General features: G+C 41.2%; 1 protein-coding gene across 2 annotated transcripts; it reads left to right on the top strand.

Moving 5' to 3' along the window:
• Positions 1 to 91: 91 nt before the first annotated feature.
• Positions 92 to 14760, top strand: SKA1 (spindle and kinetochore associated complex subunit 1). Of its 2 annotated transcripts, none has more exons than XM_013303608.3 (7): positions 92 to 239; positions 1093 to 1196; positions 2141 to 2265; positions 2967 to 3058; positions 6461 to 6598; positions 8470 to 8639; positions 13216 to 14760. In XM_013303608.3, the coding sequence occupies exons 2-7, from the start codon at positions 1100 to 1102 to the stop codon at positions 13362 to 13364; spliced, it is 771 nt and encodes a 256-aa protein (XP_013159062.1). In that variant the 5' UTR covers positions 92 to 239; positions 1093 to 1099; the 3' UTR covers positions 13365 to 14760. The 2 variants fall into 2 exon arrangements, with proteins under 2 accessions (XP_013159062.1, XP_005242961.1); XM_005242904.4 differs by having other exon boundaries at positions 239 to 364.
• Positions 14761 to 19509: the final 4749 nt, after the last annotated feature.

Here is a 19509-nt window from a genome sequence, read left to right on the forward strand (position 1 = left end):
TCCCAGTTGCCAGCGCGGCCGGGAGCTCCACCTCAGCCGTTGCGCTTCCCCTCAGCAGCGCCTCCCGCTTCCCGCCCGCCGCGGCCGCGCAGGCGCCTGAGCTCTCCAACGGCTGCGCGGGCGCGGCGGGTTCGAATCGCCGGTGCCGCCAGAAGCCGGCGGAGCCGGTCGGGGCCGTGCCGCAGGGATCCGGTCTCTTCTTCAGCACCCCGAGCGAGCCGGCTCCGGTCGGCGCAGCGGTGAGAGCGGGGCGCAGCGGGAGGAGAACTCGGGTCGGGTCGCAGGACGTGAGGCAAAACGGAGCGCGAGTGGCCGGGGGCTGGTGCAGGCTGAAGAGGATTCCTTTCCCCTTGACTCTCCTGTGGTACGGAGGGTGTGGAAATGGGCGAATCTTCAATAACTAACGCAGCAAGCGTGCTAGTTCGTGGTATTTTAGAACGACAAGGAAAAGAAAAAGTTTGTTTCCAGGTGCTGGCCGCCAGAGGGAGCAGCGTGAGCGCGGGAAGCGCCGGGCCGGCCAGGCCGGCCTTGAGGGCTGCCCGGTCGGCGGCGCGTCTTCAGCTGTTGTTTTCTATAATACAGTTAATACTTGTACTTATATAAGGGTAACCCATGTATAATGCTGCCTTTTGTGCGTGCATACTCTTCTAGCAAGCAAGTGCACGTTTCTTTTTGTTTAAGTACTGGTCATTTAAAAAAAAAAGATCAAAACACCTCAGTCTCCCTGAGAGAGCCTTATAGAACCATATAAACCATATTTCTTGCTCATTGCAGTAAATTTCCAATTCCTTTAGTAGTTAACGCCTTAATATAATAAAAGACTTACCCAGTTTGATGAGGAATCCTTGTACTGATATTACGCTGCGTTTATCGCCAGAGTTCAGGGGAATTGCTTTGTCTTGTTTAATGCTGGTCACTGCGCTTTCTCTCCTGCATGCAGTTTGCTAAAATAGAAGGTGGTTACTACATTTACTGCTTCACTTAGGTTCCATTTGGTTGTGTGAGAGATCAGGGTCTTTTTTTAAAATTCTGCTTGTGTGCTTAGTGTTTGCAACTGAAGTCTTAAATTACTGCACTTCTGTTTCCCCTCAGTGTGGTGATGGAGCACAGGGTGTCCTCAGGCCTGGAAGATTTATGCCTTCACATCAACAAGAAGATTTCAAAAATTAAAAAGACTCTTATTTTAAGAAGGATAGGTAAAAGAAATTAAGAGTGGCTTTTGGTTTGCACTTCCTTGCAGAAAATGGCAATGCTCTAATTAGACAAGGAATGTACCATGAAGTGGGAATCAAGGAAAATGTAGAGAATAACAATAAAGTGAGCAAGGATGACAAAATGGGAGCATTATCAGGGAACTAGGTGCCAAGCAGAGAACGTAGGCTGAGTGAAAGTGTGTTGCTCAGAGGGGCTTGAAGACTGTTGGTGAATGTACCCTGTATTTTATGTACTTGGTAGTGAAAGCTCCTAATAGGAGAAGAAAAAATATGCTGCCAAGTATGTTAAGCAATTATGTCAAGCCTAATCACAAAAATGTGCAAAGGCACAGGTGAAAGTTTATACAGGTGTCTTGTCCTAGCATTCCAGGAGTGGCTGGCTGTGGCAGTGGGCAACAAACTTATTTAAACTGACATACTGAAATTGATTGGAATGTTTCAGATTCATCTCTTACCCTTTCATAGGCTCAAAGAGAAGTTACACAGGATCATAGAAATGTTGGTTGGGAAGGTCAGTTGGTCGTCTAGGCAAACCTGTTGGAAGAGGAGCTATAGCCCTAAACAGTGTGAGGTCATGAAGGAGAGAACAGGGTGCTATAGCCAAGCAGCTGTGAAAGTGAAGCTGTGTTTAAGACCTGTGTCCTCTACCTGCAACCTGCAGTGGTAGTGGGTACAGCTTAGTGCTTTCCAGCCTCATGCTGGAGAGAGGCCTTCATTCTTTCAGCAGCTTTGAACACTGTTGGCTGTATGGAGTAGGAGGTTGGCAGTTTGACTAGAAAACATTGCTGCTTCTCATGGGAAGATATGGTGGTTTGGAAGCATAGTGTTAGTACATAAACACTGCTTGTGAAGGGGTGGGAAGTGGGATTTTCGTTTTGCGTTGGAGGTGTTCTGGCTTTTTTGGCTTAATGTTCTCTCTTTGACAGGTCGAGAGCCATCCCTCAGGTCTATGTTCTCTAAAATAGGATGTGAGATAATTCTTTTGCATGGTCTCCTGAATAAAATGGAAACAGAAGTTGAAGAACAAGAAAAACTGAAGAATTTGCTAAAAGTAATCTTTTTTTTCCTGTTCGTAAAATACTGAAAGATTCTAGAGGCATCTTTGATAAGTGTGTAGTTGTTATTTTCTAAGATCCTTATTGATAGGTTTGGATGTATGTGGTTAACAAGAGAAACGGGCTTGGAACAGGCTTACTGATAGTTTAATTAAGCAGCTCTCCAACATGATGATCTGTCAAGATTTTATTTTTCAAGGTTTATACATTGGAAGCATGTCTGTGTCATAATAGATACTGTGATCTAAAGGGTAGTTCTATTTTTACATCCTTGCAATAGCTATTAAAACTCTTTAATTAGAATATTTATCTGTTCTACTTGTGTGTTTGCAGTGCCTTCATGTGTTAAGTCTTTTGTGAAAGTGTTGTGTGGGGAATGTAGATGAGTTTCCTGTAGTATCTTATCACCACCGCCATTCCCCTGCCCAGACCTGCTGAGGTATATTGTTAAAGGTGTACTTCTTACGCACTAAGTTTTCTCTGACACTTAGAGGGCACTCTTAGCTTTGTTTATCTGAGTTTTACTAGTTGCTCTTGGGAAATTAGGGGGTAGGGAGGCAAGATGATGGAGAGAGAGAAAAGAACACCTCTTAATCAAGATGGAAAGTATTTTAGCGTTGCCCTAATACTAAACTAATTTTACTTGCTTGACATTAATAGTTTCAGATTTCTGATGAAGTCTTAATGTCAATTTCAGAGGCTCCAGAAGTCAGCTGAGAGAGATCTACGTAAAGCACTGTACCTCCGTGAACACATTCCTCCCCATCTGCCTAAACTGACTCGGAGCTGGTAGGTAGTACATGAGCATGGACATAGCAGGCTGCTCCTGGCAGTGTCCAGCTGCAGCACTACAATACAGCTGTACTCCTTTTAGTGTATATTAACTGTGAACTTCTGGGAGCCAAGGTTGTTATATGTATTGATTCTGGAGTTTGCTTTTGACTGTTCACTACCAGGCTTGGGATAACACCCTAACAAATCCCTTGGGTAAAACCTGTAAAATATTAAGTTGTTCAGATGGAAGTTTCCAGTGGCAGATATGACAAGATGGTAGAAAGCTTGTTCTTCTATAAATCTGAACAGTCCTTGCTTTAGAATTGTAAGCACGCTGATTTGATAGCTGTGGCACCTAAGGATTGAAGAGTAGGTTAGTGATCCAAGTGCTGGGTCACTAGGACTAAAGTTCAACACTGCCCTTACAAATACCATTTAAAAAAAATAAATTCCTCTAACTCAGTCATCTGTCTGTGGAGATTTGAATTATGCTTGTGGTAATTTTATTCTCATTTCCATGCAGCAGCCTGGCATTTATTTTAGCTGGCAATGACATCCACTTGCCTTTGAGAAAGGGCTGCACTAAGAAGCTGTTCAGAATAAAGTAGCTCAAGTGAGAGAATGAAACACAAGTATGTGGAACAATAGCTATTATTCAGAAGGTTTCTAAGACATAACTCTGACTAGGTTTCTTGGAGTGGTCAGCTCTTTCTTTGGCCTGTTAGAATTGTTTTTTATTTTTCAGTGATGCTGGCATATGCCAGATGGGTATCTCTGATTTTAGAGTAACATCTGAAGATCCCCCAACTTGCTTCTACCCTCATAGCTTGCCAGAAGGCAATGCATCAATCTATTTGAATTCAGTGCTTCCAGTATGTGCCCTGAATCTATCAGCATTACCTGGTCTTGCTCCTAATGCCAGACAAGCCTCAGGCTGAAAACATTACCGGTGTATTCCAGCAAAATTGGGGTACAGAAGAGAAAAATTAACTAATTTTAGATAGTGTGTAGCAATGTTCTGATCTGTATAGGTACTGCTTGTATGGAAACTTGGACTAGTCTTAGCCCGTAAAGAGATGAGTTGTGCAGAAGCTTTTTTTTCTGAATGCAACCCTTTAGACATGAACCTTCAGTTTAGGAAACAGCCTCCTAAAAACGTGTCCAGAGATGTCTTATTCCTTTTCAATTTGGATCTTGTTTTGTGTGTGTGTGTGTGAAAGAATGGAAGTTCTTCAGAAATTGTCACTGGGGCTCTGCCTTCCTTTTGTAACTTCCTTAATTTAGGAAAATCCTTTGTCTTAAGTTTACATTAGCTCCTGGAAATCAGACACAAATGAGGCTTGTTTAGTGACTGTGTCACCTCTGATATCAAAAAGATTCTTTGGGATATCGGTTTCCCTTCCAGACTTGTCCTGGTTTTGATCAAGAAGTTAACTGTGATACAACTTTAGTTGGTCCTTCCCTTTCTAGACAGAACCACACATGTAAAACTAAGCAAGTTTTTCTAATAATTTTCTACAGATTGTGCTCTACCAGCTTACAACTGCTGTTCTGTCAGTCTCGGTTTGTGTTGTTTTGTCCTGGGAATAATACATTGATAGGTTAATGCTGTTTGTCAAAGCACCCTGTCTCCTTTCTCCCCACATTATCACTTCTTGGTTTTCACTGTGTGATACAGTGGAGGATTGAGCAAGTGCAAGACAGACCGTAATTGGTCAGAATCCATCTGTATCACTGTAAACAGGCCTTCAGTCCTCTTCCCCAAGTCTTTCTCCATTGACCTTCTCCATTTCTGTTCCTCCACACCCCAAAATGCTTGAGGAACTGAGTACTGATTGTCTGTTGAGTTGTTATCATGAGACAAGTAATGCAGAAAGCAGAGCAAGCACTTGAACACTGGTGAGACAGGCCTTCAAATCTCAGAATGAAAACGCCCACACAGACAAATCGAACAATTCATGACTTTAGCTGTTGTTTCTCTCCTGTATTCTTGGTTTTAATGTTCTTGTTTACCAGAGGAATCACATTGAACATGCTTTTTATTTCCGTGAATCTTCAGTATTCCAGGTGTTTATTGAGAGAGCAGTTTCTCACCACACCAGAGCCAGATTTTTGAATACTTCAGTTCTTTGTTTTCATGGTCCAGCTCAGCAGTGAACTGCATATGTACCATCTCACAGCAGCAATGTAGAGGCAAGGTGGTGGGTGGGAACCCAAAGCAGAAGTACCTCCTGGGGAGGAATCATCTAGAAAAGATAAGAAGTTTGTTGCAGTGAGGAGGATGGCAGGAGACTGGAGTGTATGGGAGGAGTGAAGTTTTAAGACATGAACTTGCCTCTCTCACCTGTCTCAGTCACTGTTTCAAACCTGCCTCCAACACCACCAAAAGTCCCCACCTTTCCCTTTCCCTTCCCTGCCACTAGTGCTAGCTCCAGGGTGCCAGGATTAGTTTTGAGCAGGGCCTCACCTTGTTTTTTTCAGATGTTTACATCTGGGTTAGCTTAACTGTTGGTGTCCTGGATTTCAGAAGGGCACTGCATTGCGGCATGGCACAGTGGGTCAACAGATGGGTCACTGCTGTGCCGATCAATGACTGTTAAACAAAGGTGTCTCCTTGTGGGAAGGTTAGATCAAAGCAGAGGATCAGATCTTTGTGACAGGTCAGCTTGGTACTGCATCAGTTATTTCTTTGCACATCTCAGCCCAATAATGTCCTTGTATTCAGCTGACAGTGGGTTTGGCCAAATGTATCCTCTTTGCTGTCCTCCCACCAATGAGCAGGAGAGCAGCTAGGTGGGTGGCTGGCAAATAACTCAGGGTTTGAGGCTCTAAGCTGAGTGTTTGGAGGAAGGGTGAATTTATAAAAATAATGCTTTAATAATCACTCAAAGCAGGAAATTCCTTGGCTTTTGGGATCTAGCCTAAAAAAAAAAAAAAATTAAAAAAAATCCCAGCCTGCTGGATGGTGTTGAATTTCTTTGCTTCAAAAGATTATTGGATGAGTCAGGCTTCCCAAGATTTGAACTTGTTTCAAAGAGCTGTGAAGTATTTCAAATCTGCCTGTTAGGTGCAGCTCTGTGCTGTGGTCCATCTGATAAAAAGCAAGGCCTCGTGTTTTGTGAAATGTAATGGTACATTGAATTCTTAACTGCTCTGTGCTGCATTTGGACTGCTTCCAATTCACCTGCTAGCCACCTCTGTAGCAGAGAAATGAAGAGCTGTAATGAATTCAGCTAAAGTATGCAATTTGAAATGGAGTAGGCTTTCTTTATTTTTCTTCCAGGAAAGATCATGAATTGTGTTCATCCAGCCTAGCAGATGGGTAGGAACTTAGGTCTGAGAGTAAGCAGACTTGATAATATAATGGTATTCTTCTTACTACTTATCTGCTATTTATGCACTTCGTTCTTTTTACAGCATCGCTGGTCTGACTGTGAAATTTAAAGAACAAACAGAAGTTGTAAAACCCAAACATGCAAAGAAACCTACAGAAGAGCCAAGACTTGCTAAAAAAGTACCCTTAGTCACTGTGGAAGAATTTGAATCTGTTCCTGCGTAAGTAAGCGTGGCTTTTCTTAGACCCTGTCATGCCAATTTGGGTGGCAAATGTAGGTTTGGGAGAGTGTGCTCTTGCAGAACTGAGACTGACAGAGATGTTTTGAAATTTTAAATGTTCCACAGCATGAAACATAATAGCTTCAAATACTTTATATGCAATACTGTCAAACTAGTAAATTAAATGAATACAGCTAATTAAGTCTTTTTATTTATATGTTGAGAAGATCAGAACTAATCGGTGAAAACCCAAAGCTCTTGTCTGAAAATTCATTTTAATTGTATAGACAGAAATATGTTAGCTAATGGATGGGTTCTCTTCTTGTTTTGAGAACTGACTTTTTTTTAAAAAAAGGAGCCATCATCTCCTAAGATGGAAGGTAGGGTTACACTTAAAAGGAAAAATAATCATGGAATCAATTAGGTTGGAAAAGACCTTTAAGATCATCAAGTCCAACTGTTAACTCGGCACTGCCAAGTCAATATAATGATAAATGCTATTTTTATTTGACCCAGCTCTTGGTTTCTGAAAACTTAAGGTCTTGACTTACCACTCTGTTTTGAGACAGGAAAAGAAATCAGGCTTGCTAAAAGCAAAAAATGCCTCCAGCTGAAATATCCCAAATTTCTGGAATAGAAAGCCATGGGGTTTTTCCCCCTACCATTGGGACCTGATTAATAGAAATCCTCATCTGAAGTCTGTTGTGTAGGGATAACTTTTCTTAAATGGCATTTTGGGGACAAGGACAAACATTTCTGCAAAAAGGAGAAAATTCTCTTTTAAGGCTAAATTGTTATCAAGACTCTAGATTCAGTGTGTTCCCTGGCAACACTTATTTCAATAAGATTATTTTTTTTGAGTCTGCGTTTACTTGAGGCTTTCAAATAGTCTTTCCTGTAGCTTTCACAGTTTTCAGGTGAGCAGTGCCTGCTTTCTTCCACCAAATTACTCAGTCCAAAAAATGAAGGAGCCTGAATTCAAGTCGTGAATTCAAGTTGTGAGGTTGCCCTGGCTTTTACTGAAGTGCTTTCTGGGGTTTTGTTTTGTATTTAGCTTACTGCTCGGCATATGAGTTTCAGATTTAATTTTTAAATAATGGCTTCTCAGTTTGTAGCATGTTTCCTTTTCCCTGAATTTGTGCCTTTACATCTATAAATACTGAATAGCCTTATTGCAAGTATTCCGGTGTTCTAATAGTTCCACATCACTTTGTTTTTATCTCTGTGCTTCCTGTACCTCTAGGCTGTTATCAGCAGGTCTTATTATTTTAGTACTAGTTTTATGAAATGCTCTGAAAGTTCAGAAGTGGATGTTGGTAGTGCAGAACTGTGTCTGTGTAGCTCAGTCGGCTGCATAATAAAATGTAAGAACCAACACAAAACTGGTATTTCTTAACAAAACCCACAAAGGAATGGCTGTTAAGGTTAAACACAGGTTATTTATGGTTATCACATGAACCAAATTGCCCTCTTAAGCAGAAACATTTCGTTTCAGTTTTGACTCATGCTATGTTTGCTGCAAAGTTGCTTGTTTTTTCTGTTTGTAGTTTAAGGGATATGCTATAAAAGCAACTTTTATTCCATTTTGGAAGGCTCGTTAGAGCTTAAGCACTGGATATCTTTTACTTTTTAACTTAGCTTTCTAATGTTTCATCTTTCTGGTTTAGGTTTTATCATGGCTTTTTTACCTTCAAGATTATTAAAACAATCAGGGAAATGAACAAAATTAATGACAATGCTTATTCATTAACACAAAGCAGAAGAAACTGCCTCTAACTAGGAATAGCATGTTCAGTTAAGGCTGCTGAAAGAGAAAAATAAACATGGAACTGTGTGACTTTCTGGTTACTGATTTTTATTTCTATTTGTAGGTATATGAAAGGTCGTTTAACATGTGATCACGTTAATGCAGTTGTTGAAGCGATGAACAAGGCTGTGGTGTGCAAATACAAGATCTTGGATCAGCCTTTGAAATCTGTGAATGGAGCAGTAAGAAAACTCTACCACAGGTTCCTGGAAGAAGACACAAAGGATACAAAAGGTATTCCCGTCCCGTCGTCGTCCCCCCCCCTCCCCCGTTAGTACCAAACTCAAAACACTTGGATATTGCTGCACAAGTATAAAAGTACTGGAGAAAATATTGAATGATGAACTAAGGACAGCACATGCTTTTCATGTTATAGTCTAACTTTCAGCATCTTTTTCTCAGAAAATCATCTATCCAGGCATTCTGGTAGTTGGTGGAATGGTCTAACCTGTGGGAGTGTTTAAAACTGTCAGTCCTGAAAAATTTTAGAAAACCTGGCATTGCTTATTCTCAGGCAGAGAACAGGAAAAATAATTAATAATCTTTAGACTTAGCAGGGCTTTCCCTTCCTTACCAGCACAGGGTGCCACACTCTAAATCAGATTTGGCCCTAAAGAGTTCCTATCCACTACTGTGGATGAGCAACACTTTGACTGTCTGGAGCAATGAAAGTTCTGGTTGCCCTTTGATATAAGGGGAGGAGAACAGAAATAAAGTTCATTTCCAGATCAGATTCTAGGCCGTAAGGAATATATCTTATGTATATCTTAATGTCTTCTTACTATACAGAACTGCATAGTCAGTATAAGATCCTGTCACCTCTTCTAGATAAAGTCATACAGTGTAGCAACAAGGGGTTATTGTTTTGACTGAACAGTTTTCCTATAACTGATTTGGATACTTTTTTATGTTTTCCCTGAAAACATGTCACTTTCATGGTGTGTTTGAGTGTACAAAGATTTAATTTGGAATCGCCATAAGTTCTGGAAACTCCTAGTTTGATAACCAAACTGGAAATTGTGGTTTCAGTTTTTAAGCTAGAAAGGACATGAGGTATTAAAAATTTGTTCTGAAGTTGGGAAATAAGGGTAATCAGTCATGCTGCAGTGGGTCTGTGGAAGAGACAGGGATGTCTGATAATTTAAGAAGCTTTCTCCTCTTAAAAGCATAGAGGGAACAAAAATGCACCAAAATGTCTTTCTCTCAATTTAAAAGCAAGTTGTACTTACAGCTTAGTTTTTCCAAAGATATGTGGCACAGTAAATCTCTAATATTAAAATCTCCTTTTTGACATTCCTTTCCTTTTGAGAGCAAGTATGTAATTATTCCTGGAGGGGTGTACTGCACATGTCAAGCTTGGCAATGTCCTTAGAATACCCTCATGTTTCTAAGTTCGGATGTAAAATGTAGAGCAAATTTTCTTCTGTCTCACAGAAAGAGATGCTTTCTGACACCTTGGCCTCTCAATTTTTGCCCTGAACAGAATGCGAGAACATTCTGTCCTGAGCATTCACTGGGTACTTGGGAGTCACCTTATGACAAACTATGACTTTTTCTGCCTTCCTTTGGATTTGTTGCTAATCAAGAGTCTCTCAATGTTATATTGCGGTGATAACATCACTAACTCTAGATTCTAAATGCAGCTGTTCTGTAGGAAAGCGACTGATATGATGGACACGCCTGGCACTGTTTTGAGACCTGTGGGGTAAACGTGTGGTATGAAAGTCAGTGTTGTAAAGGATTTTAGCATGTTAAAGCACCATATTAAAGACATGCAGCCAGACTACTTCACGTAACTGACTTCTGATTTGAGCTCTGATAGTTCGGCTTTTCTCTAGACAAATTTTGCTTCAGTCTAAGAGTGGTTTATATTAATCTAGGATTTCTTAAAAGGCTTGCTTCTTCATTTTTAACTTAAAGTATCTTTTTGGTTTAGCTGTTCCTGTCCTTAGGATGATAATAAGGACTTGGAGCCTGTGGCTACAGAGGAGAGACTAAACACTGTAAGGGCCCTCCTAGGCCTGGAATGCTGCTTAGACTGCACTGTGATCCATGGCAGCCTCGGCTGCGATGAAGGAGCCATTCTAGCAGCTTGAGAAAGCTACAGCTAGTCAGAGATAATTTTATCCAGAAAGTATTATTTTTTAAAAGTCTGAAAAATTGAGGCTTTTAATTTCTTAAAGTACCTGAGAGACAGTCTTGATTTTCTTGTTTATGTTGGAAAGCTTAGTTAGGAAACTAGGACATTCAGCATGTGAGAGAGAGAGAGAGAGAGAGAGGTTTTTTTGTTTTTTGTTGTGACTAATCATCTAGAAAGTCTAAAGAAGAGGTCTGGCAGCCTGTCAGACAGTTCTTATCTGGCCTGCACAAAATGATTAAATGTCTTTATCCATTGCATTTTTCAGGATGAGGTTGTGCATTCATTGATTTGTTTGCTTAAATTTCTACTGTGAGTGTGTGTCTGCTTAGGATTCCCACAGTTTCTCAGCCTGGGCTGATTGCCAGCTGACCTCTTCTTCTGATCAGAAAAGATGCTGCCAGGTTTATCAGGGTAACCTTCCACACAGTAAGGTAGTTCAGTTTAGCTAGTTATTTAGTGCCTTCACCTACTCCTTCCAACCAAACCACTGCCCTTTTTCCAGCTGTGGTTTCTTCATAAAAATGATCCTGCTATGCTGAATGTTGCTGTCCTGAATTCTGGGCAAATACAAGAAGAAATCATATTCTGCACAGGTTGAGGACATTCTGGTGCTCCCCCAGGTATAACAGACCAAAATTGGTTTGCAGATTATCCCTGGGTTCCTAACACTGTTCAGGTGTATCACCCTGTTACTGGTGATTGCAAATGGTCTCTGTCCAACTGTAGTTACGTTTTTAATCAGTAATGCAAGTTTTTTCTTTTCCTAGTAAACAAACTTTCCACTTCTCATCTGTATGTGAATTGGCAGTGTTGAAAGCTCTGCTGAGATCCAGCATAGTTCATCTAGGGGAAGACCTCCAGCTTTTGACAGTTGCTGTCTCTGGAAGATTCTACTAGAATCTGTGTCACCAGCTCTCAGAACAGCCCAGTCTGTGAGAAACTGATCTCCTAATTCTTCAGCTCTGGCTATGCAATATTTTGGGGAAGACCACGCTTATAAATGGCACTCTGAGACCTTAGTTCTAAATGGCCATTATGTCCTTGGTTGCTCCTTCATAGTGGAGTGTGTATCCTGCTAAACCACTCATAAGGTGAAATTTAAAGATGAGATGTTTACAGGAAAACACAGATGTGCCTGTGTAAAGCTACGTTGTATTTGTTTAATAAATAAAAGCTTTCTTGGCAGCTGGGGCTTTCCAGCTAGCATCAGCTACTTTCTCCTTAGTTAAGCAGGAAGGACTTTCCAATAACTTGGTTGATGCTGCTGCCTCTGCCTTACTTCCAGTGTAAAAGGAGGGAGAATGCTATCCTCTTTTTCCAATCTCGAACACCCCTGGCCTTGTGACTTCTTGCATGTAAGACTTGGAAGCATGATACTACAGAAGAATGTGTTATTTCCTTCTACTTCCTCCCTTTAAAGATAATTGCTTTTCTTTCTTATGGTTTTGTGCAGATGCATCGTTAAAACCTTGTGCCATGTTACAGAAAGCATTAAATCTACGGTCTTTTTACTAGATCTATAATTATCTCCTATCTGAGCAGTGTATAAAGACTGAATGTGAAATCACAGTGAATGTAGCTGTGCTTAGAATAATTCCTGCCTGCCTTCCTGGTGTCTACTGTTAGCTTGTGGGGACTTTCTTGGGGTTCTGTTTTTAAATTTTAAATGCTTTCACTCCAGTCAAGGCCTTGGTTTCTTACAAGCACTAAATAATGAGAATTGCCTGTTAGAAGTAGTTAATCAAGCACAAGAAGGGATAGGCTGCCAGCTCTGATGCAGGACCTTCCTGTGACGTTTTCTTAGAGACATAAGGAGGATGATGTTCCAAGTGATTAGTCTTTTTCTTGCATTTCCTTAATTAATGAAGAATTACTCTTTTCTAAGTCTGATGGAAGTCAAGGGGATGGTGGGCTGCATAGCTCTGATGTATGCAGGGCTCTGTCCTTCTATCTGCAAAGGGCCAATGCCAGAACTTGAGTGCCTGCTGAAAGGACATCATCAGGCCACAGCTCATTTCAGACATTGCAAAGCAATTACTTGGGATGCAAATTACGCTGCTGCTCAGCTGTGTTCCATGATAGAAACACTGAAGCATTGTGCCTTTCTTTGTAAAGCTGTTACGGTCTTTAGACAGACCCTGAGCATCTCTTCAGTTTTGCTCACGTCAGTGCTTTGGAGCTCACTAAAAGCAGAGCACCTATGGGCAAGGCCTCGAAGAAAATTTTACTGTTAGGCATCAAGACTCTTCAAAGTGTGCTGTAATCAACTTTCTACTAGCCACATCTTCTGGCGTATCTGTGGAAAATCTCGTACCTGGTCCTGGGTGGCGTTTTGGTCTGCTACAGACTTTACACCCTGATAGAGGAGCATGGATGTTAGTAGTTGAGAGATGTTAGTAGACACAGCTGACAACAGGTGGAGCTCGCTGAATGGGCCCTGTGGACAATGCAGGGTAGTGGAATTTAATGGGAAGGCTGGTAATTCCTCTTTCTGATGACAAATTTAGAAAGCAGAACAAAGTTCCTGAGGTCACATGAGGCTGTCCTACTGCTGATTCTATTTTTTCATCAGTGTGCATTGTTAAGAAGAGGTCGTATTGTTACTTGTGTAATATTAGATTATCCTACAACATAATCATTTCTATAGCAAAGTCTTTGTTTGTTTTCCAGGTGCATTTTTTATTGTGGAGGCTGATATCAAAGAGTTTAACCAACTGAAAGTGGATAAGCGCTTCTATAGGATCATCGATATCCTGCGCCACTGCCAGAGATTGAGAGAAGTCCGTGGCTCAGGACTTGTACGCTATGTGATCTGCTAAGAAGCTTTCTGTACTCTGCTTACCCAGGACACGGAAGGCAGAAGTATTTTGAGATGCAGAGATATTTTGTTGTCTGTAGAGCGATTCTATGTGTTGGTGTTCTATCCAACTCTCTTATTTTCTAAAAGGCAGGAGTGAGGACCAAGAAGGGATTTTCAGACATCTATCCTAAATTAGGGGTGGTGGTATCAAATGGCTTTGAAGTATTTGAGTTTTGTTTTGAAAACTTGAGAGGAACGACTGCCTCTTGGAAAATTACAAATGCAAACCAGATTGGCAATTGGTGCACCTGTAGTCACAGGCAGTTTTAATCACGTTTTCAGGTCAGCGCTTCAAAGTTTAATTCTCTGCATGTTAGTAATGTTCCTTTGTGTTTATGAGTTGGAGACTGTGCCTAAGGCTCTGTAGCTACTCAAAGGAAGCATTTGATTGTTTTCTTTTAATCCCTCAAACCAATTTCCAGATTTCCTTTTCTTAATCTTTTTCTTCTTATCCTAATTATATGTTTTGGTGTTTCCTGCATTGCTTGAACAGGAGGATCTGAAGTGGTTTAAACATTTCCAGACTGATGATTGGTAGTTCTGTTCGCCATGTGGTTTTCATACTTCATCATGCAGCCAGATTTTTTCCCCCAGACCAACCCGTGAGACTGGGACAGTAGAGCAGTGGGATTTTGTAAGTGAAGCTGTTACTTTCACTTCGAAAATACTGGTCAAACTTGCCACAGTTTTTATTATAGAAGGTTGCTTTCAAATGACCTATTAGTGTAGTAAGTTCCAGAGTAGAATTACTGTGATAAATATCAACTCTGCAAGTAATCAAAACTTTTGATAAGAAAAGCTACAGTCTTTTTCTTCTATGAGCCTGTATCTGCTGCTGTCCTAACTTCTAATCTAAAATAACTCCTCCTGTCAGTATTAAGATGACAATTTAATGAGCAGAAGACCTTGAATGAACTTTGAACTTTCTCAGCAAAGAGGTCCTGGTGAGTGCTAAACAATCCTAGATTCCCATTTTTGTGTGTAGAGGGTTTTTTTGTTTGTTTTTTTCGTCTTCTGCTCTGGGATGTTGAGATCCAAGTTGAGGTATCCACTCTGCATCATATTGCAGTGTATTTCATGTTCAGGTGCATGCACAGCATAGGAGCATGTGCAAAACCAGTTTCTATAGGTGGCAGATGAGTCCATCTGATCTTTTGCAAAGCTCATTTTATATTAAATAATAAGTGTAGAGGTTTGGGTCCGTGGATCATCAGGTCCTTTTTTGTTGTTGTTTTGTGGTTGTTTTTTTTTTCCGTTTTGCCCAGCTTCATGTACTCTGAAGAGTCTTTCAAGAGTCAGGACTGGCAATATCATTAAGACTATCGTGACTTAATAAAAAGAAATTTCCTCATAAAGCAGTTGCACTGGCTTGCCTTTTATTTCATTTTTGGTTTTGACAGTTCCAGGTGGCTTGTTCCAGACTGTCCAGCAGCCTAACTTCTGTTTTCTTCTGCTCTCCCTGATCATCTGACTCATCAGGTCTCCAGCCTGCACCAGGAGGAGCTCCCATTGCATACGTGCCCCTACAGGGAGGTTGGTCTGTTGGACACGGGGCTGTTTCAGCATTTGCAGCATGTTGACTTTTCTTCCTCTGCAATTTATTTTGCGATTACATGGCTTTAACTTTAGAAGTGTGGGGAAGAAGCAAAAAGAGCCTCAAATGGGCTCAGAAGAACCATGTCCAAGTAAACACTTTGTTGTAAGAATAGGTCTGTGTATATGGGATAGTTATGGCAGGCTTAAAAAGGACCTTACTGATGGGAAAACGAGACCGAGGGGCAGGTGTTTAATGTTTCAGTTATTATAATCAGGGAAAGATGAGAGTCCCTTTCTTAATGATTGTTTAAAATTGGCTGTTCTTAAAACATTTGATTCTTCACTGTTCAAATGAGCAGGTCTTTGGATCGTCAAAGCCCTGTGGTACCTGCGTAGCACTAGGGACAGAAAGCACACAGCTGCAGCAGCTCTGAGACCTTCTGTCCAGGCACGGAACCAACCAGATTGGAAGGCTGGAGTAGAGCAAGAGCAACAGAAATCAGGCAAGCTCACAGCACTCGTGCCCTCTGACAGCTGGTGTAATTGCAAACTGTAGCCAAAGCCTAACCTCTGCTTCTAAAATGGCTGAGTGGTACTTGTGCCAGCATGCAGTGTGATTGTTGCTTGTTGCCAGCAAGGTGGGGGTTTGATACTCGGCTTAGGCTGGCATCCGAGAGATTGTCTTCTGCAAAATACTAAAAACCAAAACCTGATATTGTACAACATAACCTTGGTTTTGGCTGTTCACAGCCAAGTTCTGTTAGTTTTGTAAGAAGTTTTTTCTTTTCTGATATCATCACTGTGGTGGGGGTTTCTTGTTTCATTGTGTTTTTTCTTAGTACTTGTTTTGGTCTGGGTAAGCTTGGCTGCTGCATGGAATTTTTTTTTTCCTCCTGCCTGTAATTCCATTTAATGTTTTATTGTAGGGATTGCAGTTTGTGATTAATTAGATGTTGGTTAACAGCTTTCAGTCTGTTACTATGGAGTTTTTAATTTTCAAAACTGTTTTCCCTCAAGCAGATTCTCACAAATGTGCTCAGTATTTTAATCCCCTCTCCTCATACTGTGGGTTTTCTTTTACTTCTCATGAGAAAGTCTCACCATGGGTTGTGGTCGCTTGCTGTACCCTTCTGCCTTTCTTCCTCAGAAAGTTCCCACTGACTTGCAAGCCGAAGCAGCATAATGCCCTGGTGTCCCATGTGCTCAGCGAGTTCCTGTCTCCTCTCTTGAATGAGCTTTGCATATTTTCAGAGTGTTTCAGGAACAAAATGTCCATCTCCCGGAGTTGCCTCAGAATATTAGTCTCTCCTGTGCTATGTTTACTTATTTCTCTCTGGCTAGTGTTCCCTGTATCTTTCATCAGCCTGCAGTTGGCAATAGCAGCAGATACCGGTGTTTCTGACAGTCCTGCCAGATGGTTTAATGTAATACTCCTCCAAAATACAGCTAACTCACATCTTTCCAGTGCTAACTTGCACTCTTCCAAATGTCAGCTTCTCTAATAGGTCAGCCTCTGATAACAAGGAAATAAAACTGAGGTAACGCAAATTTAATTACCTGATACAAGAGAAAGGAATCATGATCTTTCCGCAGCCTTAATCTGTTCTCAGGTTGTGGGTTGGTTTGAGCTTTCATGCCCGTTGCTCTCTCTCTACAACTTGCACGTAGCAGGAGCCGTAAGGAACAGGAGAATCAGTTGATGAATATGTATTTGATGAGCAAAGTTACCTCCTCAGGCTCGTCTAGACAGAATACGGGACTTAATGTCTGCGATAATCTGATATGATGTGGTAAATGTCTTGGGCAGAGGCAGAAAGAAATGTCTGTTAAATTGGGCCTCGATGCTGAATCCTGTTGCCCTGTGTGTGGCAGTGGGGTTTGGAGGACAGGAAATATGCACACATGATCTAAAAAGTTGAGACAAAACAAAGTTGCTTTTTAAAACGCTCTTTGTTCCTGTTGCTTTGCTGTTTTGTTGGGTTTAAAAAGCATATTTTGTTCTCCTTAACTCCTCTTTGAAGAGGCGCTAATGGAAATAATTATCTGTTGAAATCAAGGCTCAAAGCACTTTTACCCATGAGTATTTCATTCGGTGTTTAGCTGTGGGTTATTTCAGGAGGCAGCGATTTCCATCTGTGAGAGCACATGTTCCCTTTCATAGTGCCCACAAGGAGGAAGAGGGAGGAAGAGAAAACGAGCGTTTTGTGTCATCCATGCTAGATCATAGCTTATAGGGAGTTAATGCTGAATAGTAAATAGCCGTGTAAAGGAATGCTGGATAAAGAAGTTAATGGATATGGAGGACTTTGACAGAAGAGTGTCCGCTTGCCTTCCCCTGCCCTGTACAAGCATGTGTATAAGCTTGCCCTCATCAGAGGAGCGGGATGGTTTTGTGTTTCAAACAAGCTATAAAACCATTCAGCTTCTACAGAGAACTCCTGTGCTGAGGATCAGCATGGAAAAGCAGGAAACCTTGATTTAAATCATTATTTTAAATCCAGTTTTACATTTATAGGTTGGTGGGTTTTCTTCTTGAGTGCTTGATTCTTACTGAATGAGACCCCTTAAGGTGTGTTGTGCAAAATTTGGAACCCATGCATGTGATAACCAGGAGAATATGTATTTAAGCAGCTACAAAGCTTAATATCCACATAATTAGGCTTACCATGTTCCATTGGAAAGACTAAATGGTGCTTTCTTATTAAATGTTTGGGTTTATTTTTTTTAATCTAACTTGTGTCACATGGAATTTCCTGGGAATTGGGATGCAATTAAAATGCAGAAAAACTTGTTTAAATGAAACCATTTTAAATATGCTGGGGTTTCTAGGCAGAAGCACTTTATGCATTTTATTTGTACAGACAGAAACATGGAACAAGTTTATTCCTACATGTGTTGCTTCCAAGGCTGAAGAAAACCCAAGTACTTTGGAAAGCCCTGATCGAAACCAATTAAGTGTATTTGTACTTCGATGTGTTAGGTTGTAGCCTCTGCTTCCTTGTGAGGAGAATTGCACTAGGAAAATTGGTTTTCCCATTTCCTCAGTTCTTCATGGATTTTCTGAATGTGAATGAACTAGTGAAATATCAGAGCAGTGAATAGCAACACAACGGCTTTGAAATTCTTTCTATTCCAGTTTAGTAGTGTTTCTTACTTAATTGATGTGAGAATAATAAGTGACAATAAGTCCAGGCCTTTACCTCAAGTTGTGGACTCAAGCTGTATGGACTTTCCTGGCAATATTTTAAGGCCATGTCATGCTCAGTAGAAACCTTCTGGATTGATTCATTCTGAAGTTTGTCTTTTGTCCTTGTTTTTCTGTTGTTCCCCCCTGGCTGATTGCAGTGGGAATTTGTTCAGGAAAGAAGCTCAGCCCCTGTTCCCACATATCTCTTGGCACTGGCCAGCCTCACCTCACTCATCCCTGCTGATGCTGCTTCTCTTGCCGTGTGCTGAGCAGCGGCATTTCAATTATGAACTAATGTTTTATGTTTGATATTTATGTGGCAGCTGAGAAACCTAAATAATTAAATTTCCCTGTGGTCCAAGCAGGCTGGGAGTTGGAGGTGCTTCTTCCTAGATGTGAGCTGTGCTGGCTTAAAAGATTTGCTGGTGTAATGGTTGCTACCTGTCTGCTTGCACCTCAATAGAAACCACAGTGCTAATCATTAATAATTCAGCTGTGGCTCAGCAAATCAGATTAACCTTTGGGAATGCACCCAGGTTGCTTTTTTGTGCAGCCTTTGTTTTCAAAGTAGAAAAATGATTCCTTTGGAGCAGGGAAGAGGCCTGCAACTTGCTTCTGGACTGTTCATTTGAGGGAGACGGCTGCGAGTAAGCGTGACTGAAAGTCAGTTGTTGTGTGTCTGAGATTTATTCAAATGTTTGCTTTTCATAATCCACATTTTCCTATTTGTTTTAATAGTCTGGTTTTTTTACGTGACGCTTTTAGCCGTGCTGCAGCACCTCTGCCTTGAGCTGTGCAGGGATGTCAGGAAGACTTGCAGAGTTGCTGTGATTGTGTGATACTTGCTATGGGAGCATACAGGTGTGAAATCTGTCGTTTCTCGTTGCTGACATCTCACCTTGGTCTTGTCTGGAGAGACCTCATCTCTGGGCATCTTCCTTCTTAGTTATGGCTGGATACAATGAATTATCCAGGAGTTCAAGGTGTGCTGGGTTGGTGAATTTTGTTAAAACCCATTTTACAGACAACTCTGCTTCTCTAGCTTGTGCATCTAATGCTGCCTCACCTTCTCCTTGTGTCACGCCCTGAGATGATGCCAGATGGAGACATCCATGGGGAGGAGAAACTGGGGCAGGCTGAAAGGGGCTGGCCAGCAGTGGTATGTCAAAGGAGACCTGGTAATCACAGCAGAGCAGAAATTAAAGTAGGAGTCAATTTGTGTGGCTATTGCAAAGTCAGCCAATAAATATATATAAAACCTGGGTTTACCAAATGGAAACTGCATTAGAAATGGAAAGCAGTTGGTCAACCTGCTAATTACTGGTGGGGACTACTCGGCTTGAACCCTTTCGGTGTGAGGTCCTGGTTGTGTCTTAGGACA

This window comes from Falco peregrinus, chromosome Z (assembly GCF_023634155.1).
Source record: "Falco peregrinus isolate bFalPer1 chromosome Z, bFalPer1.pri, whole genome shotgun sequence".
Lineage (NCBI taxonomy): Eukaryota > Metazoa > Chordata > Aves > Falconiformes > Falconidae > Falco > Falco peregrinus.

Coding starts and splice junctions, on each gene's coding strand:
- SKA1 (XM_013303608.3), top strand. CDS start 1,100: ATGGAGCACAGGGTGTCCTCAGGCCTGGAAGATTTATGCCTTCACATC. Junction 3,059..6,460: donor CCTAAACTGACTCGGAGCTG/GTAGGTAGTACA, acceptor TTCTTTTTACAG/CATCGCTGGTCTGACTGTGA. Junction 6,599..8,469: donor GAATTTGAATCTGTTCCTGC/GTAAGTAAGCGT, acceptor TTCTATTTGTAG/GTATATGAAAGGTCGTTTAA.